We start from the raw sequence: 21,148 nt of genomic DNA, 5'->3' as shown, positions 1-21,148 counted from the left end.
AAACTACAACATTCTGAATGGGAGAAAAATGACTTTTATCCTTAGTCTGAGCAGTTAAACAGGTTGAGAAAACACATCAAGGACAACCCGTGCAAACTAGAGGACCGTTTAATTTACTAGAAGGAGTCCTAAAGGGGACTGCTCCCCCAGAAGGAATTGCACCAAACCCCACTACCACCTGATATCCTGTTAGATATGCCTATCTAACAGGAGTTGCAGAAAATATGCAGCTAACGGAAGGGCATACTAAGGTTTCCAAATCACAGATGCCTGTAAAAACAGGTCCATTAGCATTGGAAGAACCTCTTAAACCTTCAGCAATTCTTAGTGTACCATCCATCATTGAAGGAACACCAACAGAAAATATGTGGTTTAGAGATGCTTCAGCAAAAAGGGTAAATGGTAAATGGCTATAAAAGACTGTTGCATTAAATATTACCACTGGTGAAGAAGTAATAGAAGAAGGTGAAGGCAGTGCACAAGTTACCCATGAGTCAGCAATGTGCCCTCATGGCCAAAAAAGGCCAATGGGCCTCCTCACGGGAGTGGAAGGGGTCTCTGACTTGCTTACAGCAACTAAGTGTAGGAAAGCCAAGGAGCGGAGTATGGTGCAAGGATTATTGTTTTGGTTCTCACATCTACCTACTCCTGTTATTATCCAGAGTGATAACGGCTCACATTTCTCATGTAAAAATAGCAAGATTGGGCAAAGCAAGAAGGAATTCAGTTGGTATTCCACACCCCAAACTATCCCCAATCAAATGGGATAGTAGAAAGAGCTATTGGCTTGTTAAAAAAGAGCCTCAACCCACACAAGGCTCAACGGGACAACCAACTTCCCAAAGTACTCCCTCAATTAAATAATCATTGTGGGCCTGCTGGAAGGCCTGTAAGCCCAGCATTCTTCGTGAAAGCTGAGCTTAGTGCTCAACCTACAGGTAAAAGAGGATGTCCAACAACATTACAGCTGGAGAGCCTGTGATGGTCAATTTAACATCCATCGGTGCTGTGCCTAGGACTCTAGGTAAAGCTCGTGGCCCACTTGCCTGGGAAGCTGCTGATAGCAGTGGTGCAAAAGACAGAAAAATGGCACAATGGATTTTCCCTTCTTTTTAAGTGGGGTAACCTGTTCCGCCTCACCCCACCGAAACAAGTTTTTATTTTCTCTTGCAGTAGCGTGCAGGATGGCAGATGGAAATGCTGTATTTGTTTTACTAACTCCAGTGCTATTAGTTCCATTACTTATAATCTATAAGCTATATTAATTATATATTGTATATAAAGATCCAGGGCATGACAAAACAAATAACCCAAACTCAACCACCCAAAAGGTACAAATTTGTACATAATAGCAATACTTCATGTTAAAAACGTTTACTTGCCATGGACCTGTAAGTGTAAAAATTATCAATAGACTATTTATGGCACAGAGCCAAGAGGTGACCATAGCACCACTCTGTGACGATTAGATGACTTGACTATAGTCATGGGGCAGAGTGTGACCAGTGTGCTCCTTCCCCAGCTCAACCTGACTGTTCTCATGTAGCCCTATTCAGGTGTTAATCACCAGTGACATATCTGATCCTGGTGGGTAGCTCCCTGATTTCTTCCCCCACTCAGGTATTAACCAATATTAAGGGTCCTGATGGCTGCATTTTCGGGGGGAGATAAAGTTGATTGTGCATACACCAGCCAGAATTGCTCTGAGATGAAAGAATGACTCTAAGTCAATCATCATCTCCCATAAATATGGGGATAGCCCCAAAACCCCTTGAGCCTTCCTTGCATCGCAGCCGGCTGCATGCCAGGGTCTCCCCTTGAGCACAGACACCTCCCAAGGATGCTCCTCAGCATTAAGAGATCCTTTCCAGATCCTAACAGATTCATGGTAAGTGACTATAGTGTGCTCTCTTTTTGAACTTGTAAACTTTACTGACATAACAGTGCACAATTTTCCTTAGTCCTAAACTGTTGATCTGGTCAGGGACTAGGACTGCATCCAGCTGCACCCAGACTCCTCTCACAAAGAGTTTGCAAAGCAAGGGGGTCCAATCTGAACCCCATGGCTTAATGCAAGGGTTTCCTTGGTAATTCTCTGTATATTCTGTACCCCACACAGTAAACAATAAGTGACCTTGCCTTTAGAATCTCGTGAAACCATCGCCCACATGAACAAAACCTATTACTATTTCTTTCAATGCACGAATGAAGTGCACTGTGTCACTCACCCCCACCACCACTCATTCCATGACAACCAATAACAAATACATCAGCAGCAAGAGGAAGACGAGGGAAAATGTGGGCCCACTGCTGAACAGGGTGGGTGTCTTGGTGATGGAGATTAAAGAGATGCTGGATTTACTAAATGCCTTCTTTGCTTCAGCCTTCACTGCTGAGGTCAGTCCCCATGGACTAGAGAGCTCAGAACAAGAGAGAAAATCTGGAGGGAGGAACAGCTTCCCCTGGTTGAAGAGTATTGCTGTAGAGATTATTTAGGCAAACTGGACACCCACAGATCTATGGGCCCCGACGGGATGCACCCACGGATGCTGAGAGAATTGGCAGGCGTTATTGCTCAGTCCCTCTCTATCATCTTCAAGAGGTCATGGAGAACAGGAGCGGTGCCAGAGGCCTGGAGGAAAGCCAGCGTCATTGAGGTGGATTGGGAACTGGCTGGATGGCAGAACTCGCAGCGTTGTGATAAATGGGGCCGAGTCTAGTTGGAGGCCTGTGGCCAGTGGTATCTCCCAGGGGCCAGTACTCCTCTAGCCCGGTGCTATTCAGCTTATCCATCAATGACTTGGAAGATGGGACAGAGTGCTCAAGTTTGCCTGTGATCCAAAACAGGGGGGAGTGGGCGACACAGCAGAGGGCTGCGCTGCCTTCAGAGGGACCTGGACAGGTGGGTGAGTTGGGCACACAGGAACCTCCTGAGGGTCAACAAAGGCAAGTGCCACGTCATGCACCTGTGACAGGAGATGATCTCTAGAGGTCCCTTCCAACGTCAAAAATCCTGGGATTCTAGGATTTTCCGAGTCCCACATGGGACACTTAGAATCTACTGTTTCTCCTTACCCTTTGTAAGGTAGTGCTTCCAAAAGGAAGGCCTCTGTGGCAGCCTCCCGTTCCCAAGCAGGAGACTTGTTGATGCAGGTTTGAAAGCGGCGTTTGGAAGTGCCTGCTGGTGGCCTGGGGGCTTTATTTCACCCTGTGCTCTGGAGTGATGGGTCTGCCTGTGGATGGGCCACCTCTGACTGCTGTGTAATTGCACATGAGTCAACAGCCGGTCACTGCTGGGCCTTCCAGCCCCACCGTGGGTTGTGGGAGCTGCTGGGCGCTGAGAGGGAAAGGGGCTGGAGGAAACTGCTGGCAGAGAATGTCCTTGGCGGGTGGTTTGGGGAAAGCTGGGGCAGGCTGGGTGGGTTTGTTCCCATTTCTGGTGACGATGGAGCCTCCTGGTGCCGCAGAGGGGCTGCACAGCTCTGCCCGCGCGCTGCTGGCACCAACAAACCATGCGGCAGGGGGTTCTCCCTGGCACCTGCAGCTGTGCCAGGCCAGCAGTGCAGCAGAGCAGGGCTGCGAGGCAGCAGATCTGCTCATCCGCTGCCACGGGCTGCTGCCGACGGAGAGCGGAGCTGGCTTTGCTTTGGGATCCTTCACTGCCTTGGGATCCCAGGTTCTTCCCAGTGCTCCCAGTGACCCTGGTGCCCCAAAGCACCTGGCAGTGGCCGCCTAAGCTCAGTGCCTGCAAACCCCCTCCCTCCAGTCCCTGCTCTCCGCTGTCCCCAGGCAGCTCCATGCAGGGCCCACATCCCCAGGGAGGCAGGCCCAGGGCCGTTGCCGCACCGCACACAGCCCCACACGGACAGACAGTGCCTCTCCACAGGGACACAGCTTTATTTCCCTCCTGCTCTGCGCTGCTGGCCTCCCCCAGTGCAGAGCTCTGCAGCTACCGCCCGTCGAGCACGGGGCTCCTCGACGTGCTCCGGCCTAAGGTGAGCTGCAAAGACACCGACGTTGAGGGGAGCAGCATGGGCACAAGGCCCCTGATACCCCACGGTGCCCGGCTGGGGTGTCTTCCCTGACGCAGCCCTGGGGCCACACAGGCCCCCATCCCCGAGCCCCCTGGCTTTTGGCACCCACAGAACCTCTGGTCGCCTCGCTAGCCAGGCCCCACTACTGTAGCCACGTGGCTGGCGCTGTGTCCTGGAGCAGGCCTGGCATGGGGACATGGCCACCAGGGCACGGGCATGGCCACAGCCCCGACCTGCCCCAGAGCCCGACCTTGAACCCAACCCGGGGCCTCGGCCAGGAGCAGCGCCTCAGCCCCCCGCTGCTGCTCACCCAGGACGTGGACGGCTGCCGCCTGAGGTGCCTGGTGGCTTCCCATGCAGCAGCTCCAAGATGTGCTCAGGAGCCGCTCGAACAGCATGGGGCAGTCTTGGGCCTGTGACAAGACACAGTGCAGGCAGTGGGAGCTCATCCCCGTCTCCAACAGCCCCCTTTGCCCCATTGCCTGCGCACCCATGGCCAGGACAGGGTTGACCCCATGACGAGGGAGTCACAGGATGGGCAGCCAGCACAGGGACACAGCCCCAGCACACAGCTCACTCACCAGGTGTCTGCAGACCTCGTCCTGCATCTCGTGCGCGCTCAGCCCAACGCTGATGTTGAAGCGCCTCCGCAGCCTCTTCGACCCCAGAAACGGGGCGCACAGGTGCAGGGTCACCTTGCAGGCCTGCAAAAGAGCCCCGGGCCCTGTCATGGGGATGCTCTGCACCTGCCCGGGCACTGAGGAAGGAACCTTGCTGGCAGGGCAGCATCACCCAGGGCCCATGGAGACTCCTGCAGCCCCACGCGGAAGGGAGCGAGTGCCCCCATGGCTCAGGCAGCTCCACGGGGCTTTCTGTGGGGCGCCTGGAGCTCTTACATTGCACACAGCCGGGGACGGATCACGAAGGTGCAGCACCAGGCTGGGAAAGGCCTCCTCCACCTCCCTGCTGAAAAACGCTCTCCTCCCTGAGGCAGAGGAGGCCAGGGTGCCGTAGAGGCCGAAGGCCGAGCGGCGCAGCTCCTCTTCCTCCTGTGACGAGAAAGACCGTCGGGCAGGCTGCTAGCACACACTGCTCGGCACCGCGCAGCGCTGCCGACAGGGCAGGCGACCGGCGACGGCTGCCCCCTGTCAACAGCAGCCCGCAGGGGACGGCAACCCGCGTGGGCTCCCGTCTGCCCATGGAGAGACAGCGGCTCCACTTACCGCCCCCCAGAGTGCCCGGCAGCTCCTGGCCACCTCTTCAAAGGTAGAGCCCATGGCTCTCGCCTCCAGTCGTCCCAGCACCTTCGTCAGAGCCACCAGGCTCTCTGCAGCCACCTCGGGTCTGTCCACGTCCACCAGGCCCCCGAGCAGTGCTCTCACCACCATGGCCCAGTGCTTCCGCAGCTGCAGAGTGACACGCACATGAGTTCTTGCCTCTCAGTGCTGCTCCCTGCTGCAGTGCCAGCGTCAGCGCTTTCCAGAGCAAGCCCAGGGGAGAGCCCTGATGCCAGGGCATTGCCTCAGTGCAGACCTGCACCCGCCTCGGCTCCTTGAGCACCTCTGCGCTCCTCCCCAGCTCGGCTTGCGCTCAAAGCCCACCAGAGGCTGCCTCACCTTTGTGGGTGCTCCTGTGGCCACGTTGCCCAGGCCCCTCATGGCCATTTGTCGCACGCTGCTGACAGGGTCGTGCGATCTCTCTGCCAGGGCCTCTAGGAGGGGTGTCACGATCTTCCTCTCCCTCACCAGCTGGTCTTTCATGAGCTGCAATCAAGACACGTGAGCACTAGCATGGAGCACCCCTCACCTGGGTGAGACGCAGGAAGCCCTGCGAGCCCCCTCGCCCCGCGGCTGCCTCACCTCGGCACAGAACGCGGTGGCTGTGAGCCGCAGGTTCGCCGAGCGGGAACGCAGCCAGCGGAAGAGCCGCTGCACCAGGCGCTGCGGGACCTGCTCCGCGCGCAGCAGCACACTGCACACAGAGCACAACAGCCTTGTAGCACGTGCTCACACAGCACGGCCCCGCGGCACCGCTCCCAGCTGCACCCACCCCGGTGCAGACGCCGCTCGCACTGGAGCAGAGCTCGGGGCAGGCCCCATCTCCCGGCAGCCCTTCCTCCAGCACGGCCCCTGCCAGGGGCTCTCACCTTGCCAGGAGACACACGCCGGCCGTGTGAGCCTGGGGGGCTGCCAAGGATGCCCACGCTCCCTGCTCCCGCAGCAGCCGCAGCCACCGGTGCTCCAGGCTCTTGGCCAGCACCAGCTCCAGGGCCTCCACAAACAGGCTGCAGGGAGAAGCCAAAGAAAGCTTCAGGCACAGCACTTTGTGGGAAGCTGCTCTTTAGCACAGCCCCACCATGGATCCTAGCCGCAACACCCAGCTGAGTTGCAGAAACGGCCCAATGCCCAGTGCGCTGCCCTACAGAGCCCAGCTGCACCTACCACGGAGGCAGCCCAGCACCAGGGCAGTAGGCAGGTGGCTCCTGCAAAGCCACGGGCCGCACACACAGATTCTGCCCCTGCCGCTCCTCACCTGCCCGGTGGGTCACTCCTACTCAGCTCTCTGAGGGATGGGTCCATGTCCTCGCCGAGCGTTTCACTGAGCTGCTCCAGGAGGCTTGGAAGCAGCCAGGGAAGCAGGCGCCGAACCAGGGTGTCATTCTTCAGTGTTGACACCACCTCACAGAGGGCGCGAGTGATCTACAGAGAATTTAGCCAAGAACCACCTGGTAAAACAAGGCCATCGCTCGCAGACCACATCCCCCTGACAGCCCAGGGGCTTTTACTCTCTCCCGTTCTCACTGCAGGGAGAGTCTTTCAGCCTGGCAGCCGCAAGCTGTCCCAGCATCCCACAGTGATACCACACCAGCTCAGCACCCCACAAGGCTCCATGGGCCCTCACAAAGGGCAGGAATCCCGCTCGCACTCAAGCACCGCTTGGAAACCACGTGCAAAGCGGCACGGCCGCCGGGGCTGCTGGCCATACCGTGCGAGGCTCCAGGGCTGCCTGGCTGCTGCCCAGCTCCCCAGCGCAGCGGTTGCTCCTGTGGCTCTTTCCAGCTGCCCCCAGCTTCTCTGTCAAGTGGATGAGGACTGGGCAGCCCACAACGCTTCTCCCCAGGCTCCTCCACATCTCTGCTGTGTTGCTGCAAAGGAACACATGCCAGCACGTGAGCCGGCATCCCCGGCTACCCAAGGTACCCCAGGAGAAGCCATACACCCTCCTTGTGCCCACGGGCACTGTCGGTGCCCAGGTCCTGGCAGGGACACGAGCTGCAGCGCTCAGCCTTGCGCGGGGCATAAGCACTGGCTGCCGAGAGGGCCGCCCATGCAGGCGAGCCCCGCGGCTGGCTCTGATGGCAGTGGGAAGGGCGGCTGCACAGACCTGTCCATGGGCAGCGGTGTCTGCAGGAGGCTGCCCAGCACCGGCTCTTGGTGAGAGCGGCACAACTGGACCATGGCCCGCAGCACCACGCGCCGGGGAGTGCTCTGTTGGGTGCTCCGCAGGCACGTGCACAGGATGGACACGAGCTCGGGCACCTGAAAGGAGGTGGGCGAGAAAGAAAGGCTCGGTGTGTCCTTTCCCCATTGTGCCTCGGGGCCAACACACTACTGCAGAAAACAGCCAAAGGCATCCTAAAAAATGCCTCCCTCACCTCCTCCTGGAATATGCTGCCAACACAATCCCCTAGGAAGGTCAGTGTCCACTGACCCGCAGCCCACATGCACATGGGCCTGGAGCACAGCAGGCTCTCCGTGATGCTGCTCATGAAGCCTGTGCCCTGGCCTCGGGGAAAATATTTGCAGACAAGCTGGAGAGAAATCAGAAACACAAAAGAGCGTGTCACAGGAGTTGCTCAGATGCAAAACACGTGTCCTGAGAGCAGCGCTCCCACACACACGAGCACACAAACATGTCATGGCCCCCTTGGGCTTTTCGAGGGCCAGGTACCTTGGCAATGTTGGTGGAAGCTGCCAGCACAGACCCAAAGGTGACGGCACTGAGCCTCTCAGACAGAGACGAGACCTGGGTCCATGGCGCCACTTCCATATTTTCATCTGGAACTATCAGAAAGGGGAGTGACGTTGATGGGGAGCTATCAGAAAGGGCAGTGATGTTCATGGGGAGCCAACCTCCAGATCCCTGGGCACTGAGCAAGGACATGGGGGAGGCCAGCAAAGGCTGCACAAAGCCAGTGTCCCCCAAGGCAACACAGTGGCTTTGCAAGCTGGACAAGGTGCTACGGCGCAGGGGGATGGGGCCTGGTGCTGGGCTCCTTCCCGCAGGGAGCAGCAGGGGCAGGCCTGCCTATTCCTCTCACCAACTCTCTGGAGAAGGAGGCAGAGGCAGGTCGCTGCCCGCCGACGGGATGCGGCTGTCTCCTCGCATGTCAGAGGCCCCAGCAGTCCCACCAAAGAGCCAAACTCTTGGCAGGCACCACCTCGCTGCGGGAGCGAGACACAGGCACGAAGGTCACCGGCATCGCCACGGCCGCTGGCCCTCTCCCGACTGCAGCGCCCCGAGCACTGGCGGAGCCGGGCGGGACCAAGGGGCCACCCTGCAGCCCTGGGACACCCAGAACCTGCCGCCCGCCCACGCAGGGCTTCTGGCACAGGGTCCCCACTCACCCTCTGCTCGCGCCTCTCTTTGCAGGTGCTCAGCACCTGGACACACACTTGCAGCGCTCCGTCCCGCTCACACAGGTGGGCCGAGGTGAGCCAGCGCCGCAGGACCTGCCACAACAGCGCCTGTCTCACCATGGCCTGAATTTCGCCCTTCAGCCCTCCCCAGGGGTCCTGCTGCTTTTGTGCCCCTGCTTTCCCTGGGCACTGCAGCCCCACGTGAGGAGCCCTTGCTGTGGCCACCTTCCCACTCCAGGTTCTCGCCACGGGCAGCCTTCATTTGTGCATCAGCCCTTGCTCACAGCTGCACAAGTGGGAGAAGCTCTGCTCATCTAGGACACTGCAAGTTGCCTGCAAGAACGTTGCTGCAGATGGGAAAAGCGTGGATGCAAGCCTAGGGTGAGGGGGCCTGAAGCTAGGACCATATCACTTCCCACTGATGTGCACAGATGGCATCAAGTTAGAGAAGAGCTCCCCTCCACGGATCAGGCCCGCAGGCCTGATTCCCCTGGCTCTGCCATGTTCTGGCAGCAACAACGCCTTCCCCGCTGCCCCAGGGCACTCACCTGCACCACGTCCCCCAAGCAGATGGGGACCGGCTCTGCCTGCTGGAGGGCTGCCATGAGCTGTCCCAGGGCTCGCAGGGATGGGGCCTGTCACCAGAAAGCAGGGGAGAGGCCATGTACCCCACAAAGATGCCACAGCTGCCAGTGGGATTCCCATTGCTTGTTTGGGGTGCCTGGTGCTGGCTCCCTGCTCAGGGGTGACCCAGCAGGCCAGCACCTACCACTATGTGTGAAGCGGCCGCCACCGTCTCCCCTCTCATGTGCAGCTGCTCTGGATAATGATGGCACAGGATGGCCTGGCAGCATTGAGCCAGGAGCCTGCACATTTCCCCCCTGCTCAGACATGGTTTCAGCTTGCTGAAAGGAGAAAAGGGCAGAGAACACAGAGAGGGTGCTTACTAGCGCACTAGAGTGAGGCAGAGGACAACTGCCTTTGGCCCAATCCACAACCCCAAACCCAGTGCCCGCAGCCTCAGCCAGACCAGCCAGCTGTGCTGGGACACACACTGGCACCCACAGTGTCAGGAACAGACCCTACCTCAACTGCTCCATGGCCACGAGGGCCCGGGGCTGCACTGGGGACTCCCGCGGCTCCTCCTGAATCACCTCCTGCAAGGCACAGACAGACAGGCACAAGGTAGGCAGCGGGCAGGAGAGCGGGAGGGAGCTCCTGCCAGGCCGAGCCACGGGCTGAGCTGCCCGAGCCCACAGACACCAGCCCTGTCACCGCCTCACAACTCCCACAGAGGCTCTACAGGAAAAGGCAGCAGCTCTGCAGCGCTGGGATGCACTCTGCTCCCCGGCTGCAGCCCCAGCACCAGCCCCCACGCGCCCTGCCAGCTGGGGATGCAGCTCGTGGCCATCAGGAGCTTGCATACCACCCTGCAAGAGCATCGCGCCCCTGCACAAACCCACCCCATGGCCCAGCCCTTGGCTCCCCTGCACCACGTCCCCAGCTCTGGGCACTCACCACCAGGGTCTGCAGCAGCTCCCGCTTGCAGCAGAGCTCAAACCTGGGGCTGCCGCCTGCAGCCTGCAGGGCAAGGCTGATCTCCGTGATGCTCTGCACCAGGGAGAGCCTCAGTTGTGCGTCCTGATGCCAGGGGAGACAAAGAGGCTTTCAGCCAGGGCCCCAGGGTGGGAAGGGCAGTGGGGCTGGGGCTAATCTGCCTCCAAGAGCAGCACAGGGAGGACATGGTGCCCTCTGGGGGCCCCGCAGCACCCTGGGTACCTGCCCCCCAACACGGAAACGTCCCCTCCCTCTCCCTTGCTGGCAAGGAGCCTCCCATGGGAGGGGAAGCTGCTGCTCCAGGTGCTGCCTGGGAAGAGCCCGTGCATCGCGGACACGGGCAGCAGGCTGAGCAGCGCTCGCCTGGCTGCAGCGGCAGAGGTGCGTGACGGGAGGAGCAGGAGGGGCTGCAGCTGGCAGCACCCACACGCCTCTGCCCCACGCCGCGAGCTCCCACCTGGCAGCCCTCTCTGTAGAGCCCCAGCACGTTGCCCACGACGTCTCTCTCAACGTGGGCCAGCAGCTGCTCCCTGGGGGTGCGCAGCGACATCCGCCCGTAGGTGACCATGAGCGTGGCGCGAGCAGCGCGTGTCCTCACCGTGTCGCCCTGCCGGGGGATCACCAGAGAAGCACCGAGACGTCAGCCCGCTGCCCTGCTCTGCCCCGAGACTCAGTGCGCTCCTAAGGCAGGAGCTGCCCCTGCCCCAACAGCGGCACCTCCCAGCAGGAGCACCCTGGGCCCTTTACCTTCTGGGTTTTCAAAGTTGCCAGGAACTCCTTCATGCAGGCCAAGGCAAGCGAGAAGTGGCTCTCGGCGCAGCGCGACACAACTGAGACCATTCCCTGCAAGGCAGCAGAAACAGGGAGTCGCTCCCAGCCCAGCACCCAGCCGTGACCAGCTCCAGTGGTCAGGAAGGACCTTTCCGCAAGGAAAGAGCCACAAACAGGGCACCAGCTGTGCTGGAGCAGGGTCACACAGACCCCCTGCGCCCCAGGCACACGCAGGAGACACCCTGCCGCACCGCAGGGCTGTGCGAGGAACCCTCACCTGCGCCTCCCACAGCTCCAGGAAGTTGGCTGCTTGCAGGTGCTTCAGGGTCTGCTCTCGCACGTGGCGCAGACACCCGCAAGCTGCCAGGGCCGTGCCGAGAGCCTTGTACAGGAAGCGCTGCAAGAGGAGAGGCCAGGCCCCAGCTGCAGGGACAGCCCTGCCCGGCGGGACAGGGCCAGGCCGCAGCGGTGCCACCGTGCTGAGAGCAGCCCAGGCGCCTGCGGCAGCAGCCCCAACTGCACGCGCTGGCCAGCCCGGCACAGCCACCAGCCCGGCGCGGAGGGGAGAGCAAGCGCCTTCCTGGGCAGCGAGAGCAGCAGGGACAGGAGCCCGCTGGGCAGAGCAGCCCCGCCAGCCCGTGCGTGGGCCCCGGCCTCCCAGGGCTCTGCTGGTGCTGCAGCCCTCAGGGCGCCCCAGAAGCGGCAGCGACACCGCGCAGGGAACAAACCTTCTCCCAGGACAGGCGGGGAGAGCTGCCCAGCTGCTGGCTCAGCTCCTGGCTCAGGCCCACAATCCAGACGTCGCTCGCGATGGCTTCCAGCGATGTTTGCAGGAACTAGGGCAGAGGGGGACATGAAGCAAACACCCCCTGCCCTTGCCTGGGCCCTTTTGCACATCTAATGGGCAGAGCTCCCTAACTGGCCCTCTAAAATCTGCCTCTGTCTCTCCCCCAACACGATGCTTGAGCCCGGGGAATTGGCAGGAGCTTGTGCTGCTCAGTGTCCAAAAAGGGAGCCCCCAGGTTCCTCCCAACACTCTTCCACACCCTGGGCGCCCGATCCAGCTGTGGCCCCCACACACATGCTGTACCTTCAGCACAAGGCTCTCCCACTCAGCCACATCCAGGGAGCTGGCGGTTGTTCCTGCAAAGCCCAAGGAGGCAGACCCTGTGCTCTCAGCGCCCTGAGCCCCCAGCAGAGCCCCAGGGTCTCCTTTGCAATCCAACAGCCCAAAGGCTCAGCGCAGGGGGCTGACAAGCATCCCTAAACCTGGCACCATTCCCCGGTGCCAGGCTGGGAGCTGACAGCATTTTGCTGCGTCCTCTGCCGCCAGCCTGTCCCTGGCAGCGACGCTTTACCTGCCAGGTGCTGCAGCAGCAGGGGGATCTCTACAGCCCAGCTCATTCCCACGGCTCTGTGGATCATGCCGGGGAGCACCTGCAGAAGCTGCAGGGCCGCAGCGCCACGGCCACCACCCGCATGCGGAGCCACCGCCGCCGTCACCTAGCAGAGCGCGAGAGAGACGGGGGGCTCGCACCCGCCTCGGAAGCCGCGGCTGCGCCGCAGGCAGCCAGGCAGGCAGGCAGGGAGCCCCAGGCGCCTCTCGCACACTCCTGCCTCCTCCCGAGGTGCCTGCACCGGCCTCGGCACCATCTCTCCCACCCTCTGCCCGGCCACGAAAGCTCCTTCCCCGCTCCTCGAACTCACCAGCAGGCGAGCCAGCAGTGCCTGGGGAGCCGGCAGAGCCGCTGTGGGCACAAAGGAAGGCAGCGTGAGATTCCCAGCCCCTCTGGGCCCTGCCCGTGCCGCCTCCCATGCTGCCAGGCAGGGCTAAAGGGCACCCCGGCCACAGCGCCTGCACAGCGGCACCGCCGGGCTCCCGGCACTATGCACACAGGGACAAGGACAGCCCTGGTATGGCAGGAACCAGCCCCAGGGCCCCAGGAGAGCTGCGAGCAGCAGTGCCCAGCGCCTCCGCCGGGAAGGGCCGCATGGAAAGAGCCCTCGCGCCTGGCAGCGGACACTGCTCTGCCCTCTGCAGCCCCGCACCTCCCGCAAGGGCCTGGCAGGGCTGCAGGGACACGCGCTGTCCCGCGCCACCAGCCCGGCACTGCTGCCCGGCACCTGCTGCTCCCCACCTTGCTCCTCAGGCTCCAGGGCCTTGGGCTCCCCGCGCTCAGTCTCCTGACGCCTCTCGGCCAGGGCGCGCAGGCAGCAGCACAGTGGCACAAGCAAGCCCGTGTACTGCACTGGCACCACGTAGCGCAGCAGCTTCGGCCACAGGAGCTGCGGACAAGAACCAGACCATTTGGCACGAGGGCATTCCTGCCTCTCCGTCCCAGTCCCTGCGTCATTTCCATGTCTCCAGCCCTGGCCTGGGCCCTTGGCCTCACTCCTTCACGAGCTCAGGAGCTCTGCTCCTGCTCTGTCCTCCTCCTCTCCCTCCTGCCCCTCTCCCTGCCGCGCTTCGCACCCCTTTCCCTCTCCCTCGCTCTGGCTGCCTGCTGAGAGCGGCTGGCACACCTCTGCCCCCGGGGCAGCTCCCTTCCCTGTGGCAAAGGGATGCGGGAGCCCCTCGGCCTCGCCAGCCCCTCCCAAGGCCTCTATGGGCTACGGGACACAGCCAAGGCGCGTGCCCAGCGGTGCTCATGCGCTGCAGCACGCACAGGATGAGCGAGTCTGGCCACAGAGAGCTCACACCCAGCTCTCCCTGATTGCTTTCATGCCTAAGGTGGGCGTCCCGGTGCACATGGCGAGAACAACTCACTTGGGCTACCGCTCCGTTGGAGACATCCAGTGTGCTGACCATGTGCCAGCACAGGCGCCGAATGGCCCGTTCTTCATGTGCTTCCACAGCACAAAGATTCCCTGTAGCCTGCGGGACAGGGTAGCAAATATTTGTCACTGCCCCTTCCCAGGCCCCACGGGGCCTGGCAATGGGGATGCCCCCCACCACAGCACCAGTACTGGCAGCCCGGCTGCGCTGGGCTCCGCTCCTTCAGGGAGACCCATGACAGTGCGGCACAGCCATGAGGTGCAGCCGTGGCGCTGCGCTCTGCCTTACCAGCCTGCCCGAGGCACGGCAGAACTCGCCGAAGAGATGCCCCACCACGTCCCATGACGAGCAGCCCAGGCCGCTGGAGCGCAGCAGCTCCCCGATGAAATGCAGGACGGCCATCCTCACCTGCAGGCAGGGCAGGCTGCCGTCACGAGCCGGCCCCAAGCCCCAGGGGAGCTGCCTGTGCTGCGCTGCAGCCCCTCTGCCCAGGCCGGGATGAGGAGGCGGCAGCAGCCCTTGCTCTGCTGCTGCCGCCGGCCCCCTGCCCCGGAGCCTGCGTCCGCCTATGGCAAAGGCCTGGCCAGGCTCTGCCTTGGAACAGCCCTGCTCTGCCCTGCAATGGCTCTGTCCAGACCAGCTCACCTGGCACATGGGGTCGTGGCACATGGACTCGGCGAGTTTGACAAACAGGGCCAGGTTCTCCCGCACGGCAGGCACTACAAGAGACACGGAGAGGCGGTGCTGAAACCAAGTCCCCATTTCCGCAGGGATTTCACACAGCTCCCTGGCTTCCCACACACAAGCAGGGCAGAAAAAGGGTGCCAGCCTGTGCCTCAAAGGAAGCAGCACATTCCGGGGAGGATGCTGATCTTTTTGTTGCCTGGCCTACTGACCATCAGAGCGGACCAGAGCTTGCAGCACTCCCACAGCTGCTACACGATCGGCCTTGCTCCCGTTCCTCAGTTTGAAATAAAGGAAGACGATTGTCTCCTCGGGGCAGATTTGGGCTGTGGGGAAGAAAGAAATCCTGCTGGTCAGGAGAGCCCAGCGTCTTCCCACGTGTGCAGCTTTGCGAGAGCTGCGGTGACGCAGCAGTGCGGCCCCGGCTCTCCTCTCCTTACCCTGCAGCACCATGCAGCGGCACAGCTCTGCCCTGTGCTCGGGCCGGGGCGGATCGATCTCATCACAGAGCTGTGGGAACAAAGTGTCTTTCACAGCAGGTTGCACTGGCAGAGAGGGGGACAGAAAGGAAACCTCTCGCGGGCATCTCTGGGTGCAGAGCCACGCGCCAAGCGCAGCGCCCTGGGCACACGCAGGGCTGGGCAGCAGCCGAGGCTGCCCAGGAGCCCCAGGCCAGGGAGGCGCCGCCAGGCCTTACCTGCTCGTGCACAGCAGCACTGACGGCCTGCAGGTGGGCCCGTGGCCCGCGGCTCTGAATGCCAGCCACAGCTGCCAGGAAACGGCCCAGGCTCTGCAAGGGAGCGCGGCAGGGAGAGGGCAGCAGTTACCGCGAGCCCCCAGGAAGGCAGAAACAGGCATCGCTGGGAAAACCACGGCCTGAACGCACTCACAGAGCTCTTCACACACCCGCAGCCCTGGGAGGCACCGCAGGGTCCCTTGTGGAGCCACGTGCCCCAGGCACTCAACACGCCCTCCCAGCCCTTCTGCCCTGCTGCTTTCTGCCAGCAGGAGCCCGGGAAGCCACAGGGCCCCGTTCCCTCTTCCCATCTCCAAGGGACCCAGCTCCTGCTGGCGCCCTGCAACCCCCCGACACCTCATTGCTCCCCCGCAGGCCCCGGCCGCGCCGTGCCCCGCACAGTGCCTCACCATGGTCACACCAAGGGGATCTCGGACCTCTCGGTATTGGTGCAGCAGCCAGAGCAGCTGCTCCCAGGCGCGCTGGCGGTACTGCTCCGCGTGCAGCAGGACGGCCATCATGGCACCCACTGCCCTGAGCACAGCCTGTTTGGCCTGCCGAGGGAAAGCAAGACGCCGCCACATGCAGGGATGAGGCTCTCTCCAGCACCCGCCTCCCCGTGAGACACCCAGCCTGCACTTCCCGCACAGGGCTCTCCTTTTCCTCTCAGTCCCGGCAAGAAGGCCTTGCTCGCCAGCACAGGGAGCGTTTCCTCCCACCACCCCCAGCTGCCCTGCTAGAAGGCCCCAGCATTCGCCTCTTGCCTGCCCCAAGCATTCGGCCCAGGGCTGCTGCACGGATGTCCCCTCCTGCCTGTCAGCACCGCTCACGTCAGCGCTCCCTGAAGGCTCCCGGCTCGGGATGCTTTCCAACCAGCCTGCTCCCTCCAAGCCCTCACCCGGCCCCGTGCACAGCCCCGCTGGCCCCTGCGGACGTCCCCGTGGCTGCCCATGGCGGCAAGGGCAGCAAGGCTCACCTCTTCCCCCTTGCACCGCTGCCAGTGTCTGCCCACGTAGCAGAAGAGCGGGTAAACCGGGGCGCAGAGCTGGGTGGCCTCCAGGCGAGGGAAGACCTGTTTATCCCACTCATGCAGGTACCCAGCTATCCCGCTGCACCACTGCTCCAGAACTGCAGCACAGGAAGGGAAACAGGATCACCTCAAAACCTCTGACCAGCACCACACATTGCAGTGGCCCCCAGGCCTCCTTCCGCCCACTGTGGCCTTGCAAGGGTGGCACGGAGATCTGGCTTCAGAGACACCCTGCGCCATGGCACGAGACGGCCGGGTGGAAACGCTGCCTTGCTTCTCCCCTCCAACACTGCCCGCTGCAGCCCCAGCCTCTTCCTGCCCCAGCGTTTGCCCCTCAGCACAACCTTCGTGGTTTTGGCCCTTCTTTCCCGGGCTCTGCCTTTAAGCCCACAAACAGCAAAGCAGGCTGTGCTCAATGAAAGGGAAGGGAAGGGAACGGGGGAGCCCAGGCTGGGCAGAGCTTGGCCAAAGGCAGCTGAACCAGGAGGCACACGTGGCAGCAGAGGCCGGGCAAGGAGCCAGAAGCTCCTCTGGCCAGCGGCACCCAGTGCCGTCGGCTCCGGCCGCAGAGCCGCTGGCGGCAGCGCTGCAGCACCGACACTCACCGTCGCAGACGAGACGCAGCGTGCGGCCGCTCCCCGCCGCGCTCAGCACGTGCTGCAGGGCCGACAGCGTGCTCCCCGCAAAGGGCACGCACTGCAGGGCTGCAGAGAGAGCAGCGTGTGGGCAGCCCTGGCCACCCAGAGCCGCGGCGGCCAACGGGCTCCATCTCCCGGCACCGCTGCCAGGACAGCACTGGGCCAGGGGGAGAGCCCGCTGCAGGGAGGCTCCTGCCAGGCCACTTTTGTGCCAACCACCTTCCTCGAGGGGCACGGGGAGTGGGGAAGCCCTAAACTGGGGAGGACAGCGTGGGGCACAGCCTGGTGTGTTGGCTCTTTGCTGGTTTCCCTCTGGTGCAGCCCTGGGTCTTTGGGGCAGGGCTAGGGGTCCGTTCTCCTGCTTGGCACCCGCTGGCACCCAGCTGGGGGGCCCTACCATAGCGGGCAGCCACGTTGCGCAGCGTGATGAGGACGAACTCCTCCGACATCTCCTGCAGGGTTTGCAGGTGGCCCTGCAGCGCCGACACCACATCTCGCAGATGGCTGCGGGCCAGCGCCACCAGGACGTCGCTAGCGGCCGTCCTCACAGCAAGTGGCGCATCCTGGAAGAAGCATTTTGCATGTGGCAGGAGCGGGACTGACCCTCTGCCAGGGCTCGGCCTCCAGGCAGGACATACAGGCGCTAGCGGGGCTCCCGCTACGCCTTGCGCACACACAGCCCCACAGCTCCTCTTTGCACATCCCCTGACCCCACACCGCAATGTGTCGCGAAGCTCCTGCACGGGACGGCCGGGACAGGGGCCAGCACCTGAGGTCACCCTCAGAGAGAACGAGCTCACCTGCGCCGCTCGCAGGTCCTTTAATGCCACCGCTATGGCTCTGTCCACAACAGAGCTCTGCAGGTGGCTCTCCTCGCCCCATAAGACGCCCTCCAGCTTGCGGTAGGTCTCCTCCGCTCTGCCATCCTGGGGGCACAGAGACACAGCAGCCATGGGATGTGCTGCCCCACACACAGCAGCTTGGCCACGCCGATGCCAGGGAGCAGCTGCTGGCACTGCTCAGCACAGCCGTTGGCAGCGGGAGAGAAGCCCTGCTCTGTGACCTCCTCGTGCGAACCCAAATCCTAATGTGGACACCCAAGCCCAGAGATGCTGCCACCTCCTGCCATCAAGGAGGGCGCGAGGGATTGTCCACACAGCATCCACGTTTTGGAATGAGGTGCAGCCCGAGGGGAGAGGCAGCATTGCAGGAGATCAGTCTGCGGCACCCAGGGAAGTCAGGGTGCTGCAGGGAGCCCTCGAACCCCACGGAGCCCATCAAGACACCCCTGCTCACCTCGGCGTCTTGCAGGCGGTCCAACAGCGAGGTCACGATGGCGGCAAAGGTAGTAATGGCCACAGGAACAGAGCTGGCCACACTCCCACCATCCTCACTGCGTGCAGGTCTCGACCGGGCACCTGCACAAGTGAAGCAACCTGGAAGGAAAGCAGCACCAGCTTTGTGTCACTCCAGCAGCCGTAGGGACAGAGCCCAGCTCAGGGCAAGAGCCTGCACAGCTGGAGCACGGGGCGACAGGAGAGGCTGCTGGCGCCAGCCCTGCTCAGGCTGGGGAAGAGGAGGCTGCGGCAGCTCGGGGCCGGCCCCAGGGGCTCAGGCGCGCTCTGCCCAAGCCTGGAACGTGGACGCTGGCAGGTTCTGTCGCCCCCATGAGACACTGAGCGCGGGGACGCCCCCACCTCGGAGCGCTCGCAGCACCCCCATCGCGGCACGACTCCCTCTGCGGATGCACTGCTCCAGCAGCACCTCCTCCCTCGGGAATCACAAGCCACTGACGCAGCAGCAGTGCCGGGAGGGACAGGTCACCTGCGGGGGCCACTGTGACCCGTGGGGACCGCTGTGACGCCTCACAGAGGGCTGCTGGCAACGTGGGCATGGGTAGGGATGGAGTGACAGACACTGGGGCCTCCTGTTCCCTAAACGTGGCACTGCCCCAGGCTCCAGCACTCACAGTTGCTCCTTGGCCCCCAGCCCTTCTGAGTGGTGACCGTCCCTTGCCATTGCACAGGGGCAATCGCTCTAGCAGAAAGAACCCAGGAGCTGCTCAGGCCTCTGCTCACACAAGTGCCAGCTCATTCGGCTGCCTGGGAGGCGTCACTAGCACCCAGAACCTGATGGCATCAGGTCACAAGCTGCCAAGACTGTGGCTGCCAATTGCATGCAAAGCCTGGCAAGCAGAAGGAAAAGCAGGGCTGCACAACATGCAGCATCTCACCTCAGGGACTCAGAGGGGAAAAGACTTGCTGTGGGACCTGTCACAGCAAGAAGGAAGGGGAAAAAGACTGCAGTGTCTTTGACAAGGAGGAATTTGTGTTTGCAGCATTGCTTTTCCCTCGGTTTGCCAGGCTTTGCATGCAACTGCCAGACATGTTCTGCCAATTGACGGGGCGGGAGGCAACGGACAGAACCAGGCATCAATGGAAAGAATGGTCTTATTTCACTGTTAATATTAAGACAATACAGAAATGAAATGGTACATTTAACAAAACATTAACCTTGCTACACACTTGGTTTTAGCAACAGACAAAACAAGCAAGGTAATGACCTAACCATTACTATATGAGAAAGAGAATAGTGTGATGTGAGGCTGTGATGAGGAGGCCACTGCCCGGGGGTCAGCCAGGTAGATACCCAGGAAGAGCAAGAAGTGCAAGAGCCGCAGCTCCCGCGTGTCTGCGTATGGCAGGAGGAGGAACTCATTCAGGGAGCTGTTGTTGGACATTTGCTGTCCCCAGCATGGGGGACTGACCAAGGAAGAAAAAGATAAGAGACAAGTTAGGATCACACTTTTAAAAGGGGAAAAAAAAATAATTTAATAAAACACCTCCCGTGTTATTTAAAATCACACATTGCTTCCCTCTTTGTTGGTAGAGTCTTTGTGTGGTTCCCTTCACCAAAAGAGTCAGGGTGGTAGGGACCTCCAAGAATCAGTTAGTCCACACACGCACACCCACACCATGCAAGCGTAGTCCCCTAGAGCAGCTTGCACATGATTGTGCGCACACCCATTTGCACACAGTTAACAAGCTTTTTTCCTTACGCAAATGAACCTCCTGTGTTTCATTTTGTGCCTACTGCCTCTTCTGCTGTGGCTGGACACCAGTGAAAAACAGTCTGTCCCCATCCTCTTGACACCTGCCCTTGGCTAAGGAGGCCCAATTCTCCCAGCCTTTACTTGTAAGAGAGATGCTCCAGGACTCTCCACTGGTCTCCCTGCAGCAGTGCAATGTCTCTCTTGTACTGGGGAGGTCTCAGAACTGGGCACACTGCTCCAGAAGTTGCCTCCCCCGGGCTGTGTAGGGCCACACTGATGGCTGCCGCATCATTGATGCCCCATACTTACCTTGTTGTCCTGCAGGGCTACCAGCCCCTTCTCTGCAGAGTTATCTCCAGCAGCAGGTCAACTCCCAGGCTGCTCTGGTGCAGGCGCTTCTTCGTGCCTCGGGCCAGGACCCAGTACCTTGAGCTTGCACTCAAGCAAGTGCCCTTCCATGGCTTCACAACAATAAATGCCTGCCAGAAGAGGAAAGCTATGGGAGATGCCAGAATGGAGCCCCCAGCAGTTCCTGTGTACAGCGCCCCCTTCCAGACAGGAGCCCTTCTGGCTGTCCCTGACAACCCCTGCCACATTCAACTCAAAGGATTAAAAGGAAGGCACTCTACATAAGTCAACAGAAACCTTGAGTTTTCTTGCCATGTATGCAAAGTAGATATATATAAAAATACTGTACTGAGCAGCTCAAGGTTAAAGAATGATCATGGTCTGTTCTGCTTGGTCTAATGATGTTTCCTCCTGTGCTACCAAGATGCAGGGGACTTCTGTTTTACTTACTTTTAAAGAACGTGATTCATCCTTATCCTGCCACACGACTGCAGGGCACTGCACACAGCAACCATTGGGAGTAGCAGCCAAGATGAAGGGAGGCAAGAGCAAGAGCTTGGGGCATCCACTGAGGCAGCTCTGCTGAAAAGAAAATACCCAGGAATCAGCCCTTTGCCACAGGAGCTCAAGGCTGCCTGTCTCGCACCATCTCCCATTCCGAACTGTTTTTGTGCTCCGCATGTGTGAGGACTCTCAGCACTCTTGCAAAGAGCACTGCTCAAGCAAGGGAGACCACTCCAAGAGTGACAAGCCAGAGAAAGTAGGCTGAAGGAAAAGCTGGAAGGTGTTAGGAAAAATCTTCATGTCATTTTCCTTAACAGGGTCCACCTCCAGCTTTCTGCTTTATCCCAAAGATACAACGTGCTTCTGTATAAGATGATC

At 60.9% G+C, this 21,148-nt stretch overlaps 2 protein-coding genes and 2 pseudogenes across 2 annotated transcripts; 1 reads left to right on the top strand and 3 right to left on the bottom strand.

Annotated features, from left to right (window-relative positions):
• Positions 1-5,698, bottom strand: part of LOC148596081 (protein maestro-like) — a 34,360-nt pseudogene extending 28,662 nt beyond the window's left edge.
• Positions 1-21,148, top strand: part of LOC148596071 (polycystin family receptor for egg jelly-like) — a 365,012-nt pseudogene that overhangs the window by 165,599 nt on the left and 178,265 nt on the right.
• LOC148596080 (maestro heat-like repeat-containing protein family member 1) lies at positions 6,177-9,935 on the bottom strand. Its single transcript, XM_088531018.1, has 10 exons — positions 9,761-9,935; positions 9,444-9,579; positions 9,223-9,309; positions 8,663-8,767; positions 8,356-8,479; positions 7,986-8,098; positions 7,419-7,573; positions 7,020-7,179; positions 6,567-6,733; positions 6,177-6,318 (listed from the first exon to the last, which is right to left on the bottom strand). Exons 1-10 carry the CDS (start codon positions 9,772-9,774, stop codon positions 6,177-6,179), a joined length of 1,203 nt encoding a protein of 400 aa, XP_088387144.1. The 5' UTR covers positions 9,775-9,935.
• Positions 9,825-18,588, bottom strand: LOC148596079 (maestro heat-like repeat-containing protein family member 2B). Its single transcript, XM_088530630.1, has 23 exons — positions 18,564-18,588; positions 18,163-18,284; positions 17,667-17,792; positions 17,264-17,429; positions 16,834-16,932; positions 16,175-16,326; positions 15,609-15,752; positions 15,160-15,252; positions 14,903-14,972; positions 14,675-14,788; positions 14,424-14,497; positions 14,067-14,186; positions 13,770-13,877; positions 13,141-13,288; positions 12,710-12,750; positions 12,361-12,505; positions 12,093-12,145; positions 11,715-11,838; positions 11,280-11,425; positions 10,949-11,074; positions 10,689-10,838; positions 10,236-10,315; positions 9,825-9,831 (listed from the first exon to the last, which is right to left on the bottom strand). The coding sequence occupies exons 1-23, from the start codon at positions 18,586-18,588 to the stop codon at positions 9,825-9,827; spliced, it is 2,433 nt and encodes an 810-aa protein (XP_088386756.1).

Source organism: Tinamus guttatus, unplaced genomic scaffold (genome assembly GCF_059628265.1).
Source record: "Tinamus guttatus ecotype Peru unplaced genomic scaffold, ASM5962826v1 Tinamus_guttatus_pri_ptg000031l, whole genome shotgun sequence".
Taxonomy (NCBI): domain Eukaryota; kingdom Metazoa; phylum Chordata; class Aves; order Tinamiformes; family Tinamidae; genus Tinamus; species Tinamus guttatus.
This window is presented reverse-complemented; position numbering and strand designations above follow the sequence as displayed.